A 24357-nucleotide genomic window follows, 5' to 3' on the forward strand; every position below is an offset into this window, starting at 1 on the left:
GAACATGGTTTGGAGCAGAGCAGCAACATTATACCACAGTTCCATGCCCTCAAACACTAGCATGGTGGACTTGCCTCAAATACATAGAACTCATCCCTCTTACCCAACTCTCAATGGCATGTGAGTATTGTAAACAATCCATTCTGATTTTGGGTCTCCTGTGTAAAAGCAGAATTGTAGAATGAGTTGGGAAATCACCACCAGATGTATAAACACAAACATAGGACACAGCACTGCTCTGAATACCTTCACTTGGGAATGAATATGTTACTTGCAAAAATATTTAGATTTTTCATTGTTGGCAGGAAGTCTATAAAGTCCCTATCTGTTCACGTAACTTTTTTTTGAGAGTGGACTAATGTAACATTGAATGTTTCAGCGGATCTGAGATATTTTGGGAAAATGCTAGTGTTTATCACTTGAGGTTGCCCTTCAATCTCATGTTGTTATTTCACCCCCTCCAGGTATCAGGGCAGACGCAGTCTGGAGTTTTCCAATATCGTATGTGGCTGCAATATTGAGCTTTCAACAAGTGAAAAGTTATTATATTCCTGGAGTACCTTTCACTGGACAGGTGAGACTTCAAGCCAGTGACATGTGTAAAGGAAAGATGAGGTGTTGTGCATGGTGGGTTGGTAAGTAATAGAGGACAAGCTGAAAGAAAAAAGGTAGGCCAAGCTCATTGTACTCCCACTGTCTATACACATGGACCATCAGTGGAAAAATCAAGCAATAATTAAAGCAAAACATTCCATAAACAGTGGAAAAACACTGTTTCTGTTATTTTTAATGGCGCCAAAATATGTGATCACTGATAACCACTGTTTTTTAAGGTATTGAAAACCCTGAAAAAAAAACACACCAGAATTTACCAAAAATAGACACTGAAAACAGGAAAGCCTACGGATAATTCATTGCCCCGAAATCTGAATACAGTTTTGGAGTAGTTTGCCAACTTATTGCAATGACCACCACTTTTTGTGCTGCATGGGCGCCATGTCACTTTCAGCTTCCGGCTTGAAGCATTGTCAGCGGCAATATTTTCATCTATCTAAAATATTTCAAATGGGAGACCAAGTCATCCGGAAGAGGTATGAGGTGTTAGTGTGTTGAAGAGTGTCCAGGTGTTACATGGGTAAACATCCTTTACAACGAAACTTTTTCCACGCAGTACCTTTACAACGCAGGAATTACAACGCAAGTCGTTACAACGACTTGCGCTGGAGGGCGCTGTAGGATAGGGAATAGTTTAATTTACTATCCAAAACCTTCCCTACTATCCACGAGGACTGGAGTTGGAATAGTAAATTAAACTATTCACTATCCAGCGCACCCCAACGCAAGTCGTTGTAACGACTTGCGTTGTAAAACCTGCGTTGTAAAGGCATGCGTGGAAAAAGCATGCGTTGTAACGACATACATCCGTTACATGTATGCAAAGAATATGTTACTAGACCCTGCTCGAGCCGCGGCTGCTGCAGGTAAGTGCGGTGGGGCGGAATTTTGAGAGACAACCACAAGGGAAAATTAAATAACCTCTTACCTGCAGCGGCCACGGCTGCTCTCCTCTCAGCACAGGTTATGCATCCACAAAGCCTAGGTTGAAGGCTTGTTTGGCAAGCTGCTTAATGTGCCAAGTATAAAGGGCAGCAGCCGGACAGTGGAGTTCAGTACTGGGCAAAGGATGTCAAATTTGGGCTTCTTCTTTGAGTGCCAAACTGACACCATGAGTTTCCGGAAAGGGCCATTGACTGACCTTGAAATATGCTTGTTCCAAGATGGTATTCTCTCCATAGAATCCAATCCAAGATCAAGTGTTCTGTTTTCCTGTGATGTTGGTTCCTGTTTGAATCATATATAAATAGGCAATTCCAAGTGATGGATGAATCACCACACATTTTTTCTTCTATTTTCCATTGATTTCTTCAAATCATTGTTACTATTTTTGTCCCTGATTTTGATTTTTAACACTTGGAACTTCTTCCGAATTTTACTTTTGATTTCATTTTCTTGCTTTTTCCTCATCGCTGATGTCAGGAGGAGTTACTTTGGTGCCATGCTAACAACTATAATATCCGTCTTCTTCAATCAAGAGCTATACCATTGACAAGGATTTATTTTAAACAATTTGTCCTCATCCTGAAGAATCTCTTAAGAAGACACTTCTCTGCTTTAACATGCACTATTCAGTGCAAGGTAGCATTGTTGCTACTGGGAGAAGTCACTTTTTCCACAGGCAATACCTTTTTTTTATTTATTGAATCATTGACAATTGACAAATGGTCATGGCATATGATAAAACAAATTATTATGTAAAAAAAAAACATCAGCGACAACAGGCAGCGGAACTCCCATGAATCACATTCTCATCACAAGAGAAAAAAAGGAAGAAAAGGAGCAAAATCAAAAAGGATGAGATGGGAAGGGAGCGAGAAAGAAAAATCTTACATCTTAAAGGAGGATAAAAAAATTAAGCAATGAAAATCTGGACAAGTATGCAAATATACAAAAAGCCAAACTTAAAGATGTTTACCCAATCCAGCAAGCAATTGGCAACCACATTTTCCTCCCCATTTCCCCTCTCCTACACCCTTTCAATCTGTAAACGACTGACTCCATATTATAAGTAGCTAATAGCTTAGCCCGCCAAATTATAAATGTCGGAGGGTCAGGACTAATCCATTGAGAGGTAATGCATGTTCTAGCAATAGCCATTGCAACAAATAAAAATCCACTTTCAGATCTAGGCCGAGCCATAATCCCCTGGCTCCCCTCTACCCCCAAGATAATCAAATTGGATGTTAAAGAGACCGGTATGCCGAGTATGTGGTTCAGAAAGAATTCAATGTCCGGGAGGAATTTGGTCAAGTTGGGGCAGGAGAAGAACATATGTATCGTATCGGCAGCCCATGCCCCACACCTACTGCATGACTTACCCCGTGGACCTACCCATTTAGAGATCTTACCCGGAGTATAATATAAATCAAATACAGACATAAAATGTTGGGTCCTCAGGCTGCCAGTAATTAAAATCTCGTTGGCAAATTCCAAAGACAACTCTAAGTCGATACCTTCTTTACCAAACTTCCTTCCCCATCTATCAGTCTGGGTAGACAAGTTATCAGGGAGGCCAGCCAACAACATTTGATAAATTAACCCAATATAAGATATTTTCCCTATTATGTCAATCAGGGGTATTTTACCCATGTTTGCATCTGTTTGAGCCATAATTTTACCCAGATAACTCCTGATCTGCAAGAATTAAAAAGTGTCTCATAGACAGACCAAACTTTTCTTGTAAGTTAGAGAAGGAAGTAATTTGTCCCCCGCAACAGACATCACCCAGAACATTAATCCCTAAATTACCCCAGCTAGTAGCGGTTAGATGTTGAAAAATTGAAGGTAAGAGTCTGAATGACGAAAACAGGGTATAGGCATTAATGTTTGAGATGCCAAACTTCTGCCGTCTCTTTTGCCAGATAGAATAGGCTGATTGAATGATTTTAAATTTGTATTTTTTATAATAGCTCGGCTCTAGAATTTTTACTAGACATTGACCACCAGCCTCACCAAGTGCTACCTTGTAAATTGTAGGTCTGGTGGCAGCGGGCACTACTGCATTAGCCCCGACCAGCAATGTCCCCATGTGCTGTAATAATGCAGCCCAGTGATAGAGGAGAAGGCTGGTCATCCCCATCCCCCCCTAAGTCTGGGTAAGATCATCCATTTAGCTGCTCCTCTGGCTCTGCGGTACCCCCAAAGGAATCTAACGCATACCCTCTCTGCCTTAGAGATACAGGATGCCGGAAATTCGAAAGATATGGTCCGAAATAAGTATAAAAATCTGGGAAAAACCATCATTTTGATGACATTGCATCGACCATGCATTGATAAATGTAGATGATGTAGTCTCTCAAGTGTCTTGTTAATATTTCTTATTATTGGCAAAATGTTTAACTCAGTTATATGCTCCACTGAGGCCATAATCTTTACACCTAGATATGTTGCTGTGGATACAGTTGGAACATCTTCCGGGAATGATGTAGCTGAGTGTAGGGTTTTATCAATATTTAACTTGTAACCCGACACGGAGCCGAATGTCTCTGCTGACTCCTTTAGTGCAGGAAGAGCTGATCTTATATCGGACGTGGCAATATCGTCAGCATACGCACGTTTTATAAGCGATACTGTTAACCGTAACAGCTTTAATTGATGTATTTGCATCAAGTGTATTCAAAAAAGGATCAATGTAAATTGCTAAAAATAGCGGGGAGCAAAGACAGCTCTGCCGAGTTCCTCTGCTTATAGTAAATGATTTAGATACTTGATCAGATATCCGGATACAGGCCTCAGGAAGTACATATAATGCCTGCACTGCTTGTATAAAATTCTTGGGTAGGCCTTTAGTATACTGGGCGGACCAAAGAAACCCCCAGGAGACCCTGTCGAGCGCTTTCTCTGCGTCCAGCAGGATCATTCCGAGAGGTGTCTTCATAGCCTGAGCCCAATCAAACAAAGCTATGGTGCGCCTGACGTGGTGTGATGTATCTCGACCAGGGATAAACCCGTGTTGGCGGATGTTAACCAATGGAGTAATAACCATGCCCAACCTGAGGGCAGTTATTTTAGAATAGATCTTACAGTCAGCCCATATCAGGGAAATAGGTCTGTTTGATGATGATGGGCTGAGCTCAGGTTTCTCCTTTTTATTTAAACTACTATGTGGTTTTGCGACAGGAATCGGGAATCTGGCCCTTCTGGGCCAGTTGGTATAAAGATTTAAGCACACCTCGGAGTGTTGGTCAAAACGTGCGATAAAATTCCAGTGGTTACACATCAGGGCTGACAGCCTTACCGGCTACTAGCAAGGATAGAGCAAGCTTGACCGCATCCCCCGTAATTGGAGCAGACATCATCATGCTTTGTTCCGGGGTAACCTACGAAGTTTCGTGGTCCCGCAAGAATTCCTCCCCAGATATCGCTTCTCCATGTCTATCAGCGGTATATAACTCCTGATAGAAATCCCGAAAAACCTTCAGGACCGCCCCCTGTGAGTCCTGGATCTGACCTGATTTATCTTGAATACGAAGAACTCTAATAAAAACTCCCCTTTGTTGCATACGTTTCGCCAACAACTTGCCTAAATTCTCCCCATATTTATATATGCCCGCACGGTGCTGTGTAAATTTAATAGCCAATTCATCACCAAAAAAGTTATGTTTTCTGGCCTTTGCAACTGCTTGCTGCAACAAGCATTTTTCCGATTTTTCCATGTCCCTAATTACCCTCATGAGCTCTTCCTCGGCCTTCCGTAGCTGTTCCACCCAGCCATTTATCTTCTCCTTAACCATCCTTTGTCGATAAAGGGAGAAACTGAGAGTCTGGCCCGTACTGCCGCTTCAAAAGCATCCCAAACTATTATTTCAGGTGCAGTGCCCCTGTTATATCAAAACACTCGGTAATCCATTTAGTCATATGTTGACAGTATGCCTGATTTAGCAGTAACTTCCTGTCAAACGTCCAGGTCACCGGAATTTGTAAAAAGGAACTCGACGTGAACTCGATCACTAACGGGTTATGATCTAATATTATCTTTGGAAAAAGCTCAATATTAGCCTTCTCTGTAATTTGATTAGAAGCAAAAAAGTTATCCAATCGGACAAATTTGCGGTGAGGCACTAAAAAATAAGTGTACCCCAGCTCCATCTGCCTGTGCCTAGGCCAAATATCAATCAGTCCGTGTTCCTTGACCAACCCCTGTAGAGCCCAAAAAGTCTTACCCTTTCTTCCCTGATAAGGGATGTTGCTGAAGGGGTTGAAACTGCTATTCAAATGGATATTAAAACTGCTGAAAAGGATTACCGGGACAGGCCATAAAGCCTATTCTATGCTAAAAAAATTCAGAATTTCTAGATCATCCAGATTCGACCCATACAAAGAGCAAATAGTGAGAGGGGTACCTAAAATTATAACTTTGGCAATTACCCGTCGGCCTAGCTTATCTTCCTTAATTCGCTTGCTAAATGCGATGCCATGCTTAACTAAAATAGCTACCCCTCGTGTGGTAGTGGCTTGGCGAGAGCATGCAAGGAGATCAAAACTGAGATTCATTAGTCACCCACGATTGTTCCAGGAAATATGTGTTTCTTGTAAACACAGTGCATCTATTTTCATATATCTTATAAGCTTGGAAAGTAAGCCTCTTTTTTTCCTATCATTAAGGCTGCAAGTGTTTAAATAGCATATTCGGATTTTACTTTACCCAGCCATCAGCCCTTAAGATGCAAATATTTCAGCATAGCAGAAATGCAAAGAGAATTGTTTCCCCTTTTTAGAGGAGTTCCGCAACATAATGTATTTATAAAGTGTCGATACAATCTAATGCCATGACAATTCAAATAGAATAGTGAGTGTTTCCCCACTCACCCTTCATCCCCCTTGACCCCCCACTCCCTCCCAGTTCCCACCCTGCTTCTACCAGAAGCCCTCCCCCCTCCACCCTCACCTTCCCACCACATGAGGCATGGGGACCGAAGGTCCCTGGTGATGCAGTGCTGGCCCACTGCCCCTTCCACTGTGTTAGAGCCCCTCCCGAAAATACTTGCCATATAATGAGTAGAATCAGAAACAAAAAGAAACACTGAGAGGAAAGACAAACCATTCTTAAATTATTGAACACGAAGGAAACCCCCGGGATCAAGCAGATACAGTGCAATGCAAATCACAATCAGCCCACAGATCCCTGTAGAGAAAGCATGAATACTTTTGCTTGAGTTTCAGACTGGAAATAATGAGTTTGCCCCTGAAAGGCCACCTTCAGTTTGGTCGGGTTGAGCCCCCTTTGCCTGAAATAACAGGATTAATTGACGCATTAATCATCTTTTTTCAACAGTTGGCTGGCAAAAGTCAGGTCTCACAAAGAATTTGCACCCTTTGCCGACCCTTTTCCGATCTGGCCTAGCTAAATCTTACGAGGCTTCCCTGGCCAAAAAATGATTAAGACATATCAGGATAGCACGTGCTCGACTATCAACCTAACCCTCTTTTCTCCGCTGAGTAAAGGGGAAACAGTGAGCCCTTTGCAGTTGCGGTTTCCAGTCCCAGTGACGGAGTTCGGGGCAAGCCTCTTCAAAAAGTTCAGTCACGAACTGGCGGACATCTGCCCCCTCCTTGCCCTCTGGGATGCCCAAAATTCGGAGGTTGTTCCACCTGGATCGATTTTCCAAGTCAATTAATTTCAAAAGCGTGTCATTCTTCTTGGCTTGCATAGACTCAGTCAGGATCTTCTGTGCGGCCAGCTCGTCTTCCAGCTGGGAAATTCTTGCCTCTGCCTCTCCAAGTCTTGTTGCAAAATCGGAACACGTCTTTGCAACCCTGCGTATTGCATTCTGAAGTTTCCGGCACACACCTTGAGTCTGAGAACTCTCAGCTTTTGTTTTTGCCTAGTGGGCAATTATGGACTGATATATAGTAGAGAGGGTAATTTCCTAAGGTTCATTGGAATTGAAGCTGGTCGCTCCAGGTACTGCAGCTCCAACTGGTGCATCTTTTCCTTCCAAATTTGGTGAGAAGGAGTAATCCCAGGTCATTGAGCCGTTCATGGCCCCAGTCTGCAAGGATAAGACAGGTCGGTCTTTTAATTTTCTCACTGTTCTGGGACTTTGTCGCTCTCTTCCTCCCAGTGAAGACTACTAGTATCACTTTCTTCTCCCGCCCAATCTTTTGCACAACTGTCATCACAGGAGGAGTTGGAGTAATCAGACAGGGAGTAGAATTTATCCACTAAATCCTCCTCCCTACATGTTGGCAGACTGTCTGCCTCCCGGCCTAGATGATCCTGGTCCACAGCCCCTTTAGAAGGGCCATTACTAGCGGAAACTCCATGTTCCAGAATACACTGGGCTGATTGATCGGGCAATGTACCGGCAACCGGCTCAGGGAGTAGCAGACCTATCATAATACCAGCTTCCCTACTCTCACCAGGGAGGCTGTCTATACTAGTATAATCAGGCCCTTGGTCCAGAGTCCCCCATCAGTACCCACTTCTGTAGACTCACCCTGAGTCAGCTCTGTCGGAGTTATTGCAACATCCAGAGTCGAGTGGGCAGTTTCAGGGGCAGGTGGAGGGGTATTGATTTTCGTGTTATTTTTGACTCCTGCTGCTGGTTGTTTCTTTAAAGTTTGCACTTTAGACAGTGTCTGCTTAACAAAAGTGGCAGCGTCATCCCTACCCTTGAGTTGTACACCAACACCAGTCGTTTCCATGACAGAGCGCCGTCTGCCAACACTAGAACTTCCTCCTGGGGTCGGAGCAATTTTTCCCAGACTACCAGAGACCGCCGGTGGCCCCCTCGCCTTAAGGCTCCTGGAAGCTGACTTCACCAGCATGAATGAAGCTGCACCAGTGGCCAAAGCAGGAGAGGCTGTCAGACCATGGATTTTCCTGGTAGTTAACCTGCAGGGCAGCGGGACCTCCCACAGCCAAAGCCACGAGCGCCAGATCATTGACAGCGGGGACTGGAAAGTTTTCGCTGCTACATCATCACCATATCTATTTTTCCACAGCTTGAGCATAAATCACTTCTAAACACACAGTTTCAATAGCTTTGGACAGGTCCCTGCTTTCATGGAGTACAATGATGTGTTTGAATCGGGAAACATCCTTTACAACGCAACTTTTACCACGCAGTGCTTTTACATCGCAACTTTTACAACGCAAACCATTACAACGCATTGCGCTGGGGGGCGCTCTAGGATAGGGAATAGATTTAATTTACTATCCAACACCTTCCCTACTATCCACGGGGACTGGAGTTGGAATAGTAAATTAAACTATTGACTATCCAGCACCCCAAAGCGCTATGCGTTGTAATGGCATGCGTTGTAAAAACTGTGTTGTAAAGGCATGCGATGTAAAAGCATGCGTTGTAATGTCATACATCCATTTGAATCATTCACCTTTATCAACTGCGAACTGAATTCAAGCCTTCACATGTCCCAGGGATCAAACCTACGAGGCCACCACCCACGGATGCCACCCGTGGCCAGGAGTCTTCCGAGCATTCCCAATTACTTTGAAGCACTCACCACCTCCGCCCAGAGCAAAGCCCAGCGGGTGCTGGAAGCAACTTGCAACAACGTCCTTGCTCAGTTTTTCCAGATCTTCCAGGGAAAGCAGAAGACCTGGAGTGGATTACCGCGAGACCAAGCACATTGCAAGCTGAGAGCTAAAGGTGCAAAACAGTTCAGCATGACCGCAGCTCTCCTCGGAATTTTAACAAGCCGTTATTGCTTCTGGTTCTGTCTTCTGTCTTCCATCAGGCTTAAGTAGATAGATTTTCAAAGTTGATGCCACATCGTAACAATAGGGAGCTCCGATGGATGCGGGTAGGGGGAGGCCCAGGAGCAGCCCGCTCACACGTCCGAGCCTGCGGACGCCATCTTGCCTCTGAATGGCCAACCCTTCCACAGGCAATCACAAAGAGCACTAAACAGACCTTCCCAGCCAGTCCTTGAGGATATGCGTGTACATGGTATTTTCGTCATGGTTCACATCTCAATGGGGATGTAAATATGATGCAAAGGACTGCAGTGGTAGAACCACTGACCGTAGAAGAGGAACTGTAAAAACAATGGGTTGCTCATCAGGGTTCTCCTAGTGGGTGTTCCTGTTGTTTAACCTCACATTAAATCATGTTCTTTACAATTGGGGTGGGTTTTATTGCTGCCTCCTCTGGTCTGCTTTGATTTCTGGAAGCAGTCTTGCTGTGAGACACATTCATTTATCAAGCACTCCTTATGCTTTAAAATGCCTAGGGTCCTGCCGCAGCTTATTGAGCTCAGATGTTGGATGCTCTCACCTTCTATCCAGACTTTCTTTGTGTTATTGATCAGGTCTAAAAGCTTATCAATGATCCACGTCCGGGTCTTCCGCTGTCCGATGTATCTGGATCATAATCTGGCCTGGAAGCAATGTGGAAACCACAATTGAACTGAAATGTAAAGGGGGACAGAATGCTCTGAGATGTTCTCTTATTGTTTTATCATAGAAATAAGTAGATTTTTTAATACTGGCTGTTGGACATTTCTTTGCACGCAGTACTAATTACATGTGGGTGTGAAGGGACACACCGATAAGACGGCGCAAGTGAGTGCCTGGAAGCCAGGCCCTAGACATCCACAGAGTTCTCTGAGCTCTTCCTGGGGCTTGTTCAAGCTTGTCTCTCAGGGGCAAGTGTGAGTCTATCATCAGTGACAATTGAGAGCAGGTTTTAGTCCAGTATGCCCGATATGTGTACATGTCCTCGTCAAATGTGCAAACTCTGCCTCATCTTCATGGCACTTAGACCGTTGAGAGGGAGTTGTGGGGTCAATTATTGCCAAAGCACTTGGTGTAGTGTAAGCCCTATGTAAAAAGTTATAGTGCAGGTTTTGTGTCTATGTTTGGGTTAGACCAATTTCGTCTGGTTACTACCACAACATTAGAATATATTGAATTTCACTTTAAACAGTGACTTCAATACTACTCATCATATAACAGCGGGCAAAAAAAACCACAATCAAAATGATTGTGTTTGAAAAACCCATAGTACGTTTGAATAAATAATATAACATTTTGAAAAAACATATCTTAACTCACTTTTGATCCATGTACTTTTCCACGAGGCCAAATAGTATATGAAAAGTCCTTTTCGTTCAAAATTAGTCAAGAGTATTCTTAATCTCTCATTTACCCGAGTTTCTGAAAGAAAAGCTCCATCATCTTTTACATTATGAAACAATAGTTTTATTTTCACCTCTAGCTTACTTTTTATTAATATTTTCTATAATACTCACAGCACACACTATGGGGTCGATTCAGATCCGGTAAAATGCGCTCCGAATCGTACGGAGAGTTTTTTCCCCATACGAATCGTACCCGTAGACGCCCCGTACGTACGACGAAGTACGATCCGTACCAGGTGCCAAACTCCGTACGAGTCGTACAGGACTCCGTACGACTCAAATCTCCGTACGAGTTTCAGTCGGAACCGGCTGTACGCGACATCACTATGGTTCGCGGCTGGTTTTTACGACCCAGCAAGTACGATTCGTGTCGGGTACGCGCCGTACGACCCTTTTCCTATGGGAGCCGAAAACAGTCGTAAATGCAGAGTTCGCGCCGAAACAGGTACGGAACGCCCCCCCCGGGTACGGCACGTACCCCCCATGATCGCAGGGGTACGCGCCGTACCCCTGTGCTCATGCGGGGTACGTGCCGTACACCCAGCGTACATGGGGTACGCACCGTACCCCATGTACGGTGGGTGTACGGCACGTACCCCATGTACGCTGGGTGTACGGCACGTACCCTGCATGATCACAGGGGTACGGCGCGTACCCCTGCGATCATGGGGGGTACGCGCCGTACGGTGTGTAGGTGATCGTGCGCTTTTCCGTACGAATCGACGTGTACCGTACGAATCGCGTCCAGGTCGGCCGATCGGGATCGGAATCGTCCGGTCGTACGGCGTCCGTACGAGTCGTACGGAAACGGCTCCGGATACGAATCGTACGGACGGGGATTTTACCGGATCGGAATCGACCCCAATGTGATATACATATACTACCTCTATGAGAACTACATGTTTTTTATTATCTTCATCACTCTCACTCGGAAAGTAATTTTGAACAGCAAACTAGGTTTTATTAACTGCTGCAATCTTCATAGGCCAATTACCTTCCCTAAAATTTCGGTTGTAAGAACACTAGGTAAGAATTTTGTAAGTCAGAAGGCAAACGTTGTTTGAAAGTCAATTGAGTATCATTACAGTGTTTCCATCCTTTATGACATTTTAAATGTGCTGTGTAATGTCCTGATGTTGTTGAAGGACCATCATGGTAAATAATTCCTGAAATTGATAATTGAGAAGCCAAATTGTCAATTTAGTTCCATCAGGTCTACATCGTTGGAACATTAAAATTACATACTGTCCATATGTTTGTATAAATAATGTCGATAGCATTGCAGATTTACATTGAGTACAGACCATGCTTTGATTTGCTTGTCTAACTAGATTATTAAATGACACTGATTTGCAGTCTGGTAAAGTCAAATATATAAATCTTTCAGTGTCTATTGTAGTACTACTTGAAAAGGAGCAATTGTCGCAGTCATGCTGCCATTTATAAGAAAGGCCAAAAAGATTTTCTACATCTACACCTTCATCTTGCAAAACAACAAGCATATACATTAGAAATTCCTGACAATCTTGCTGAATATTCTGTGAACATTGATTTACACCAGAACATATGTCTAAAACATTTCGAATTTCAGAAACACTTTGTATTTTTGTTCTATCACTGCTACATTTCTCAAACAAAGAATTTAATAACAACAAAATGTTTGATCACGATTTTCAGCAATCTGTTCTTGTACAGTTTGGAGAAAAAAAACAACGTTAACCACTACATTAGCATAGCAGTTGACACCAGAACTGTTTTCAAACTGAAATCCAACAACATCTTTAACTGAATCCTTTTAGTTTTTGCTTACAATTACTGGTTCATCTACTTTTTTTCTTTTTGCTACAACTTCACTACAATTTTTCTCATTTCTTCTTTTTCGGCCTACCACACGCTTTTCAAATAGAGGATATTGAGGTAAATTTGGAGCATACCCTCTTCTTAACCTATTATATTCTTTTACACAATTTAGATCTGCATTAATCTTTGTCTCATCAAAATCAATCAAGTACAATCCTGATAAAGTTCTGACTCGAGATAAAGCAACATATGCCATACCCTTCTTGAACACAAAACTTCCAATATTCACCAAAGCACTATCTACACTTAAACCTTGAGATTTATGAATAGTCACCGCATATGCCAAAGAAACAGGAAACTGTTTTCGGTGGACATATACATCTTTCACAAGCAAAAATCGGGCAGAACAACGACTGATTTGTTGTACTTCTTCAATACCATCAAATTTAATTTTTATAAATTCAATTCCATCTCTATTTCGGTAATTCACAAAATCAACAACAGGACCCATTGGTCCATTTACTAAACCTCTTTCCACATGTAAATTACGTCGTAAAATTATACGACAATTTAAAGATGCATACAGAGTCTTTTCCAAACCAGCAGTTTTAGATATTGTCTTCTCTAAAGAATCAAATTTTGATTTCAACTTTTCTGACAAAATGATAGTTGCTCCTTCATGTTCTATTTTATCAATAGCTTCCAGTTTCACAATCTCTTGATTTTCCAACTTTAACATTTTGTTGTTGAAGATTGAACATTCTTGCAGAGTTGGCATCAAGCATATAACAGATTTGTTTTCAGGAATTTTCATAAAAATATTCTCTGGGAGAATATTTTCATTTGGAAACAAATTTGGAATTAATCGTCCATGTAAAGCTTCTTTGCCATGCTCAGTTAGTTTTCCAATTCTTACATCTTGTAGAATATTTATATAAACTTCATCCTTTGCCTGTCGCATATTATGAAGCAGTTCTGCATATTTGAAATTTAACCATATGTTAACATTTCCAATGCTTCCTAGGCACTTCCTGGTATCTTCATTTGTAAGCATTTTAAACACTGGCTGTCCTTTCACTGGAGTTAGCTGCAGTAGATCTCCAAAAACAATGATGTGTTTGCCTCCAAATAAAACATCATACTCTGTTTTAAGAATTTCTTGCATTCTTAAATGCACAAAAGCAAGCATTACATTTGATACCATGCTTACTTCATCAATGATAAGAAGTTTCATTTTCTTTAGGACTCTTGAAACTTCCCAACAAGCTTCTCCAGATAGCTTGTGGTATTGCAATTTATTATCATGCTCTACTGGCAGCATCAATAAGCGATGTAAAGTAATCCCTTTAATGTTGTGTGCTGCCAACCTAGTTGGAGCGGTAACAACACAAGACAGCGATGACTCCGTTCTTTTCTGCAGATACGTTGCAATTGCTTTAATCAGAAAACTTTTTCCAGTTCCTGCTTCTCCACTCACGTACAGTCGAACAGGTATAAATGATGTACATGAGCACTCTTATTTCTCATGAGATAAACCATGCTCAATGTGTTCTGTGACTTCGTCATATATTTGTCTCTGCTCAACGTTTAGTTCTTTTTCCAAATCTTCTAAGTTAACTACATCCTCCTTAACTTGTTCCATGGCTCTTTCAACTTCATCCAGGGCAGTGGCAGCTTCATTTTGTATAATTGGTCCTCCTAGTGGATCCTGACTCAATGAAGCAGAACTCTGACTGTCTTGAGAACTGTCTCTAGCAATCTCTGCTGCAATTGTAGCTTCTTGCTGTATTTACTCGTTCAACATTTGCAGATAATTTGAAAAAACAGGACATTCTATGGTATCCTTGGTTGCATTGAACGAATCTTCATAAGTAAGAAAATCTCCAAGTAGTTCCTCTTCTCTGCGCCAAGGCTTAAAGAGTTGCAAAAGAGCTAAGTAATAAAATTCCCTTTTGTCTGGAGATTCACAACTCAATTTTCGATGATTAATCAAATGGCCTTTTCTTTGTTTCACCAGACAGCCTTCACATCCAATTACAGCATATTCACCTTTATTGATGTCTTCTGTGACGTTCCTCTTAAAAGTATAGGTTTGCAGAACTTCATAGAGACAAACGTTCTCAAGATGACTACTTCCATTTGGATAGTATATATCCAACATGTTTGTCTTCAAAATATCTGTACTGTCTGGTTCTTTCTCCGCCAAATACTCAATTTCTTGTACAGATTTCAAAACTCGGTTTTGTGTTGCAGCAAGACCTAGACTCACCCAAATGATGGTTCTAGATTTGGCATATAGACTTGCTGATGATAACCGATCAGAACATTCGTATGCTCCAATTTCTCGATGCGACAACATCTTCAGAATGTAACTGTATAATTTCTTGCTTAGACTCTTTTCATGTGAAATTTCCTCCCACATTTCCTTCAGTTCCCTCCTTTCTGATTTTGTGATGTAAGACGTCACATATCGAGCCACAGCAATAGAGTTGTCAGCAACATATTGAATATCCATGTTCGCATTCCACATGGACAAAATGACTGGGTTGTAGTCATTTATGTATTTGGACTCCTCATTTCTTCTTAGGTTGTATGTATTTTTGGGTGATTTTCTTGTCACAGTATGTCGCAGAGAAGACATAAAATTGTTCACTCTTCCTTTCGATGTTACTGGACGTGGAAATGCAAAACGACAGTTCGTGTAGAACTTGTCCTTGGATTTGTATTTTCGACGACAGTATTTCCCACAACGATGGGTTTGAAAGCGTAAAACTTGATGTCTTAAATTGTTTTCTTCTGTACTTTTAGGAACAGCACATGTAGAATACTGCTCAATGAAACTCATCACTTTCTCATCTGAATCTGTTCCAAATTTTGGTGCATCTTTAATCCATAGCAGTATATGTATGTGAGGAGCACCTCTTGCTTGATACACCTTTCTCCAAAAGAAATCCAACACCTCTCCAAGTGGAGGATTTTTTTTGTTTGTAATAAAAGACATCATAGCTTCAAACCTATGATTGAAATACCTGCATACATTAACTGGATCCAAAGAGCACAGTTCTCCAGGTCTCTTGTATTCAATATTTTCAATGTTTTTATTTGCCTCTCGTAGAAATTCAAGTAAGTCTTCCCAAGCATACTCAGCACAGCTAAGAGTGAGGAACCATGTAGGAGTTCCTAAGTTTCTTAGCATACATTTCAATTCCCCATGACGATGGTACCAATACTCGTTAGTACCACACTGACATGTAATGAGATTAATTAGCTGAGATTCCAAAACACTGTCTTGCAGTTTCACTTTATCCATAAAGTCCCATGACGAAACATTTTGTAGATGTGCTCCACTTTTCAGTATATGGTTTACTGCATAAGAAAGTCCAGACAAGTCACTCTCAAACAGTAGATGGAACAAATATGGAATGCATTGACGAAACCTTGGATCTTCTGCATATAATCTTGTAGGGGCCGATTCAGAAGTAACTTAAGACAAAATCCTAAATTTACTACTTTTGGTATTCACAGAAGTTAGGATTTTGTCTTAAGTTTTTTTTTTTTTTTTAAAGTTTGTCTTAAGACAGACTTAAGACAGACTTAAGACAAAATCCTAACTTAAGTCTGTCTTAAGTCTGTCTTAAGTTTGTCTTAAGACAAAATCCTAACTTCTGTGAATACCAAAAGTAGTAAATTTAGGATTTTGTCTTAAGTTAGTTCTGTGAATCAGGTCCCCTGTCCGGTCTTCAGATGCAGGAATTTGAACAGGTCGGTCGTCATATCGTCCACCTTCACCTGTTGGAAATAACTGTGGAAAACAACGAGCTTCCAAACTTTCTTCCCATACACTAATGGGACTTCCCTTGGCTTCTTTCATTTGAAACAAGTCAATAGCATTCCCCATTACTTCTTTGGAATGCAATGGATGAACACTATAATGTTAATAAATTTCTTCACTTCTAGAGACTTCAACTTTTTCAATTTGCCCAGCTGAGAAATCAGTGTCGTCTTCTACAGTTGTTTCCTCTTCCAACTCCAGATTATTATGACAGCTATAGAAGGCATTCTGTTTTCATTTAATTTAATATAACTATATTTGCAAATATGTTGATCAGAACCCAAATCAAAACAATGTTCTACCAACAAATAAGTTGCAAAATCCTTCCACTCATTATTATTTACCTTTTCGCTTTTTACATATAAATCAACTAATCTAGTCTGATGCTTATAATGAGTTCGTCTACAACACACACAAGTAAAATTAGGCCTTTCACTTGAATTGACCTTAAACTTTGTAATTTGTCATTTCATGTTCAAATTTTTCTGTACTTGAAATCTCTACATTCTCTTCTACATTACCGTCTATTACTGTATCAATTTCTGCACTGTCCTCTTTTTCACCAAAGTAACAAAACTCAATTTCTTCACAAATGTTTTTCACATCTAATTCAGTTCCATGCAAAAGAGCACTGTTTAACTGTTTTAGTTTAAGTGCTGGACTTTTTGCATAATACAACCTTCTCACTAATTTCCTCACTTTATTATGATGCACTGCTAACATCCTAAAATGGTGAAAAACACTCTGAAGTACTTTTCTTTAAAGACAAGCCAGTGAATGCCCTTGCAAAGCTATTTTTTCTCTCACTCTACAAGGATCTAACTCTTGCAAAATGTTCATTTTTTGTTTTACACTTTTCTTAGTATTTGTCCGTAAGAAACTGCGAAACAAATCAATTGAATCCTGTCGCACACTACAAATACTACTACAATTCCAAGTATACACTGGAGTCTTAGGACATCTCCCTAAAACTTCACCAGCTAACACCTCTTCTGTATTTCTAGGCACAATCTTTTCTTTTTCAACCGGACAACCGTCCTTCACCTCATATGCTCGACCACTGGTGTCAACTGCATGCACCAAATCATTATCCTGAAAGTAACTTTCTTCGTTAAAAAATGGCTCACAACTTGAACTATGCTTCCATTCTCCAGAAAAAACATCACAAAAATGAGTCCGATTAATTACTCTTTTCCACTTACATTTTGATTTGAACACATTGATTACCTTATCTAGTGTACGAATTCTATTCATTACTAAACTATACAATTTATTTTTCACTTTAAATGCTTCATACACAATCCTAACTATGTTTTTTTTCTTGTAAAAAGCGGTCTTTTTTTGATACCTCTTTACATTTTTTAATACATTGGATATAATTCTGTTATAAAACATTCATCTACGAATTTCAATAAATTGATTTCTCCTTTTATCGCTATAGACAATATCATCTCCTTCTACAGGTCTAACATTTTTGGAGGGACACAATTTCTTCTTTCTAATTAGAGGTGTCTTATGCTTCTTTGAAACCACACCTTTTTTTTGTTGACATTTCAATAAGTTCCTGAGAAAACTTTTAGTTTGCTTACCAGGAGCATTATTTTTTTTCACTGAAGATTTTGTTTTGGATGAGTCTTGTATTTTTCTTTCCTTAGACCTTAAATATGTTTCGTATTTTTTTTGACGTCTTTCTTTGGATGGCATATTCTTTTATCTTTCTATAGATGATTATAATCTGTGGTAATGAAAAAATAACATATTATAGACCACTACAAACATATTACATAGCAATTACAATAAGTAAACAATATAAACACTAGTATACAACAAAAGGCTGATTTACATTACATGTGCTGTGCTTTGTGTCAAAAACAATTTACTATGTAAAATGTTTTCTGGTAAAATGTCTGGCTTTAAATTTTTTGTCAAAGATCACACTGAGTGTCTGTGTGAAATAACGAATTACATTTTCACATTTTCAATAATGTCACCTGTGCCTTCGAACAGTTTGTCTCTTTTAGCTTAAAAGGTACTCTGTGTCTGTATCTCATGTCACTATGCACGTGCATAATCTCTCTTTTTATGTGTGCCATTTCTCTCTTTGTATGTCTGTCATGACATGTGTCTCATGTGCCTAAGATCACACTGTGAGTCAAGCTTGATTTTAAATGGATCTGGGTGAATAATATGCTTAGTTGATGTCTTTAAAAATATGGAAGTACATGTTTTTTAAAGACATGGTAGATTACATGTAACATCCTGGTCATGTGCCTAAGATCACACTGATGGGTGAATCAAGCTTCACTCACAGTGTGATCTTAGGCACATGACCAGGATGTTACATGTAATGAGAAATTAATGTTATGTCTTGCTTATATATAGGTGTCCTGTTTTTTGCCAGTAGAGACAGTGAAATAATATGAGCAGAGACACACATACTGCTTGCAGAGACAGACATGGTAGATTATATGTAACATCCTGCTCATGTGCCTAAGATCACACTGTGAGTCAAGCTTGATTTTAAATAGATCTGGGTGAATAACATGCTTAGTTGATGTCTTTAAAAATATGGAAGTATATGTTTTTTAAAGACATGGTAGATTACATGTAACATCCTGGTCATGTGCCTAAGATCACACTGATGAGTGAATCAAGCTTCACCCACAGTGTCCAAATGCAAAAACAACAGTTGATGGACGGAATCTTGTAGATTTCACTCAGCCACTTTTAGGAGGCGTTCGTGTGCCTGAACGCCCCCCCCCCTGTGCCAGAATGCCCACTTGTGGCGCAGGGCTTTACAACTTGATGCATCTCCCTAGATGCGTCACGTTGTAAATACCCCGCAGCATGGCGCTGGCTTGTAAATCTGCCCCAAGTGCTCATGCGGTGCACAGAAGGGAAAAAATCAAACTCACAGAAGTAATAACAATAACTGCATAAATATAACTTCATGAAAAACATTGTAATATGTAAAATATGGTTATGAAAGGTGTAAGAAATTATAATAATACTTATCTTGGCTGCGAGGAGCAAGAAAAGAGGCTGCTTGTAGTCAAGTAGGTATACAAAGGGGTCCCTTGGCTTAACATGGTCAAACTTCTTATCAAGGACAGAAAGTGACCAAGTTAGTGCACCCCGACTTAGGGAAGGGTGCTCACTTATTTGGGTAATTAAATGCTAACTGTATAATAAGCTGAATTGCAAGATCTCCTATAATAGATCCCTGTTCTTCCTCATGGAGCCAAGAACCACCTCACTTTACTGACACAGACTGGACCCAGATTACCATGAGCACACTTTTCTATTAGTCCCCAGTGAACAACCTTGGTTGGGTATTATTCACAGTGACTAGGTTATGTGTTAAATAGTAATAAAGTACTTCCTTTTTATATACTAAAGTTTTTGTTGAACAATAAATAGTTTTACTGTTATTTAATGTTTGTCGATTTCTGAGTCTCTAACCCGACAACACCTTCCTCAGGGAACCATGGGCTGATCAACTTCAATACTTTGATGGTCAAGTGCGAAAAGAATGCACTCGGTGCTAAAGTTTGGGTCCAACAGTAAGGTGAAGCCCCTAAAGGCCAGTGGTAAAGCGCTCTGAATGACAAAACCTGAACCTGAGCCCCAAATCCCTGGACTGCCCTGGACCTCCTGAAAAAAATCTCACTATTTGTTGTAGTAAAAACAACATTTTATATTTTGCGGGAAGGTTAAAGCAGCTGAATTCTGGATAGGGATTCCACCTAGGTAAATTCGTAAAGGTGGAAATTTGTATTTTTAGATAGATTGTAAAGCCTCTAGCTCCTCAGCAACCACAGCCTGTGCTAGGCTTGGCAGCTTGAGAAAGGTGAAAGCAGAGCTGGCAGCAAATCAACCTCTATTTGAGAGGAGCCCATCAAATAGTTTAGAAATGGGAAGTTATCTATCTTGATGTTATGGCACTCTCATCTCTGACTTTATTAAGCCCAACAAGTAGCTCTTTTGCAACAGTCGCACCCCACCATTCACTTGCTTTTGTGTCTCCTGGTCATTCTGTAGGTGAAGGTGGTGGATGTCAGTGGAGCTGCTCTGCCAAACCAAGGTGTCACACTTCAAGGAAATGGTGCATCACAACATCTCACCACTGACAATGAGGGGCTGATCTCCTTCTCCCTAGACACTTCCAGCTGGGGCAATTCTCAAGTATATCTACAGGTATGTCCACAGAACAAGAGATCAGATCAAAGTATTTAAGGGTTCCTTAAACCTTCTAGAAGACTTACAAGTCAAAAGACCACTGCATTTTATATCCAACCATTAGGGTGTTAAGTTTGTGATGTTGAAGGTGACGTTGTGGACCCCAGGTAAGACAATGCACTCGATTAGCGCTGCTGAGGAGGGAAAGGAGCACCTAACACAGTAAGTGAGTCTTGGCACAAAGGCAAGAGTATATCTAACATCATAGAGGTATTGGGTCAGGTCAGCCATAGTTTCAGTCACACTTTAATGTGAAGAGGGTCAGTGGTGGTGCAAAAGGAAGACTATATCTGACATCATATGGGGATAATGAGCCAGTTCTCTCTAAGAGGTAAGAGTGTCAATATACAATAAGAAGGGGTGTCTAACCCAAGTAGTGTCCTCAAACTTGCTGTCAACTAACACCAGGAAATTATTAATTCCAAGTTGGACCTTTGCCCTATTTTCTGCTATCTCTCTTCATCTTCCCAAAGTGTACTGCTTTCACCTATATGCCTCCTTCTATATCCTGGTTGTCTGAATCTTTCTCATTCTTTCTCAGTCAATGTTACTTTCCTTCCTTCACAGGCGACAATGGACCGAGCTTCACAGCAGTTATACTATCAGGATGCCTATTACTACATATTGCCTCTCTACTCCAGTGTCAGGAGTTGGATGAAGATCCACGCATCTGAGGGCACTTTGCCATGCAGCCAGGTCCAGGACATCCGTGTGAACTACAAGCTTGAGCCCGAGGACCTCAGACCCGATACCAGACACATGGAGTTCTATTATTATGTAAGTTCTAATCGAGGGAAGAAGCTAGTCATTGACCAAGTTTCGCGGGGATTCGTCAACGGGGTACAAAGAAAAAGGGGGTCCTAAAATACGTTTCGGCATATTCTGTAGACTTTGTACCGATACGTTGCACAAAAACTGCTGAACGGATTTACATTACATTTGGTAGGAATATAGAATATGATCTGTACACAATCCTTGTAGGTAGTACAGATAATGGGTTAAGTATTTTTCAACTTATAAGATATTATAAATTAATGATATCCATTGTTGCTCTAATGTCACTGTATTTCGTAAGAATACCGCAGTACTTAGCAATGACCAGGCATTATGTGATTAGCTAATGACTGCCTTTACAAAAGTTGAAGGCAGCCATGTTGTTTTATAACCACTTTCCCTGTGGTTGGGGCTAGGGACTTAGATATTGGTAAGTATTAGGTAATATATTTTCCGCCTACATTTTACCACTTAATTAAATTGGTATCAGGTAGGGAAAATATATATAGTTTTTATACATTTAAAAAAAGTTCACGAAGTACCCAGAACTACCAAGAAGGTACTGCGGTACTGAAAAAAAATAATACATGAAAGAAAATAGATAGACAAACACTGCTATACAGAATATTTATTTCAGAAATATAGTGTACTACATTGAATTTTTTATTTTTGACATATTTAATTTTATTCAGAAATAACTGTGCAACTGAAAAAGAATTAAACAAAAAGGCACATTTCTTTAAAAAAAGGTACTTTCTAGGTAGTAGCTCAGTACTCCAAAAACCTTAAAAAAAATATAGAAAAATATACATTAATTTTTCTATCTAGTAACACTTCAATACAGTTGTAATAGGTAGGAATAATAATAAGACCTACTACTTACCTATAGTTAGGGGCCTAAACTTAATCACAGGTAAAGTGTATGCCTGCCTTTTAATTTCTAAAGGCAGCCATTAGCGAATTATATGCTGGCTTGTTATCAGCATTTACCATGGTATACTGTGAAGTTACTGTGGTACACCATCTCACAATGTATAACTAAGGGCTAGATATATAATTGTATTCTGTTATCCTTGCATCATGCATAGTCTTGCATGGGCAACACAATACTTAGGTCACATTTAAAAAGCAACACAAGGCCATCATTCTTGACCCTGCTTTTTTTGGTAAATCTGGTGAAACGCAAGGAAGGGAAAATTGCTCTTGTGCATTAATCTCCAGCCCATATTGTACATTCCTGGCAAATGTTATGTACATTCATATGCCAATCCACTCTATACCACCCCATTCTTTGCCACTCTGCTGTATATCACTCCAGTCTACAACAGTCCACTTGAAGCGACTCCACTCTACACTATTCCACTCTACGCCACTCCACTCTATGCTACTCCATTCTTCACTATTCCACTCTATGCCACTACACTGTATGCTACTCCACTGTATGCCTATTCCACTTTATGCCTATCCACTGTATGCTACTCCACTGTATGCCTATTCAACTGTATGCCAATCCACTCTACACCACTCTTATGTATACCTATTCCACTGCATGCAAACCCACTCTACGCCACTCCATTGCATGCCTATTCTACTGTATGCCAATCCACTCTTAGCCACTCCACTGCACGCCACGCCACAACACTCTATGCTACACCACTCTACTGCAGTCTATGCCACTCCACTCAAGTCTATGCCACTCCACTCCAGTCTACGCAACTCCACTCCAAGTCTATGCCACTCCACTCTGCGCCACTCGATTATATGCCACTCGAGTCTACCACACTCGAGTCTATGCCACTCGAGTCTACACCACTCGAGTCTATGCCACTCCACTCTACGCCACTCTGCTATACGTCACTCCACTCTACCCCACTCAATGCCACTCCTATTCCACTCCACGCCTATTCCAATCTACACCTATTCCACTCTACCCCTATTCCACAGTATGCCACTCCACTCCAGGCCTCTCTACTCCACACCATTCCAATCTATGGTATTCTATTGTATGCCACTCCAGTGTACACTACTCCACTCTGTGCCACTCCACTGTACGTAACTTCACTCTACGGTATTCCACTCTGCTCCACTCCCCTCTATGCCTATTCCACTGTATGCCACTCCACTCTATGCCACTCAAATCTATGCTATTCCATTTTATGTCACTCCAATGTACACTGCTTCACTGTGCACCACTCACTGTACACCATGTCACTGAACTCTATTCCACCCTATGCCACTCCACTCTACAATACTCCACTTTACACCACTCCACTCCTTTCCACTTCACTCTTCACTATTCAAATATATGCCACACCACTCTGCCTCTTACTCTATATGACTCCACTCTACGACACTCCACTCTATGAAACTCCACTACACTGTACGCTGTTCCACTGTATGACACTCCAGTGTACACTACTACACTCCATGCCACTCCACTGTATACCACTCTAACCACTCAAATGTTTTTCAACTCTACAAAACTATATGTCTCTCCACTGTACGCCACGCTACTCTACTCTTCACCATTGTACACTGATAGACTGCACCCAATCTACTCTATTCTATTCTATTCTACTGCTTGGAGCTCCACTGTGCAACTCCACTTTGCTTTTCCTCTCTACGCCACTCCAGTGTGCGTCACTCCAGTGTATTCTACTCCACTCTATGCTATTCCACTGTATGCCACTCCACTGTATGCTATTTCACTGTATGCCACTCTGATGTACGCTTCTATACGATCCTCCATTGTATGCCATTCCATTTTACCCCACTTAACTCCAGTCTAGACCACTCCACTATACGCCACTGCACTGTCACTTCACTGCCCATGACTCCACTCTACACTATTCCACTCTATGTCATTCCACTGTATAACATGCCACACTACGCTATGCCACTCTATGCTGCTACACTCTATGTGACTTCAATCTATGCTATTCCATTGTACACCACTCCACTGTTCGCTGCTCCATTCTATGCCACTC

The 24357-nt window shown here is 40.9% G+C and overlaps 1 protein-coding gene across 14 annotated transcripts in view; it reads left to right on the plus strand.

The window, feature by feature from the left end:
* Positions 1 to 24357, plus strand: part of LOC144768069 (alpha-2-macroglobulin-like protein 1) — a 618955-nt gene that overhangs the window by 128738 nt on the left and 465860 nt on the right. For all 14 annotated transcript variants that reach the window (XM_078651444.1, XM_078651445.1, XM_078651446.1 and 11 more), the window contains exons 10-12: positions 465 to 574; positions 20399 to 20554; positions 21164 to 21373. In XM_078651444.1, the coding sequence (XP_078507570.1) occupies positions 465 to 574; positions 20399 to 20554; positions 21164 to 21373 (476 nt within the window). The remainder of the gene's footprint in view (positions 1 to 464; positions 575 to 20398; positions 20555 to 21163; positions 21374 to 24357) is intronic.

Source organism: Lissotriton helveticus, chromosome 7 (assembly GCF_964261635.1).
Source record: "Lissotriton helveticus chromosome 7, aLisHel1.1, whole genome shotgun sequence".
Lineage (NCBI taxonomy): Eukaryota > Metazoa > Chordata > Amphibia > Caudata > Salamandridae > Lissotriton > Lissotriton helveticus.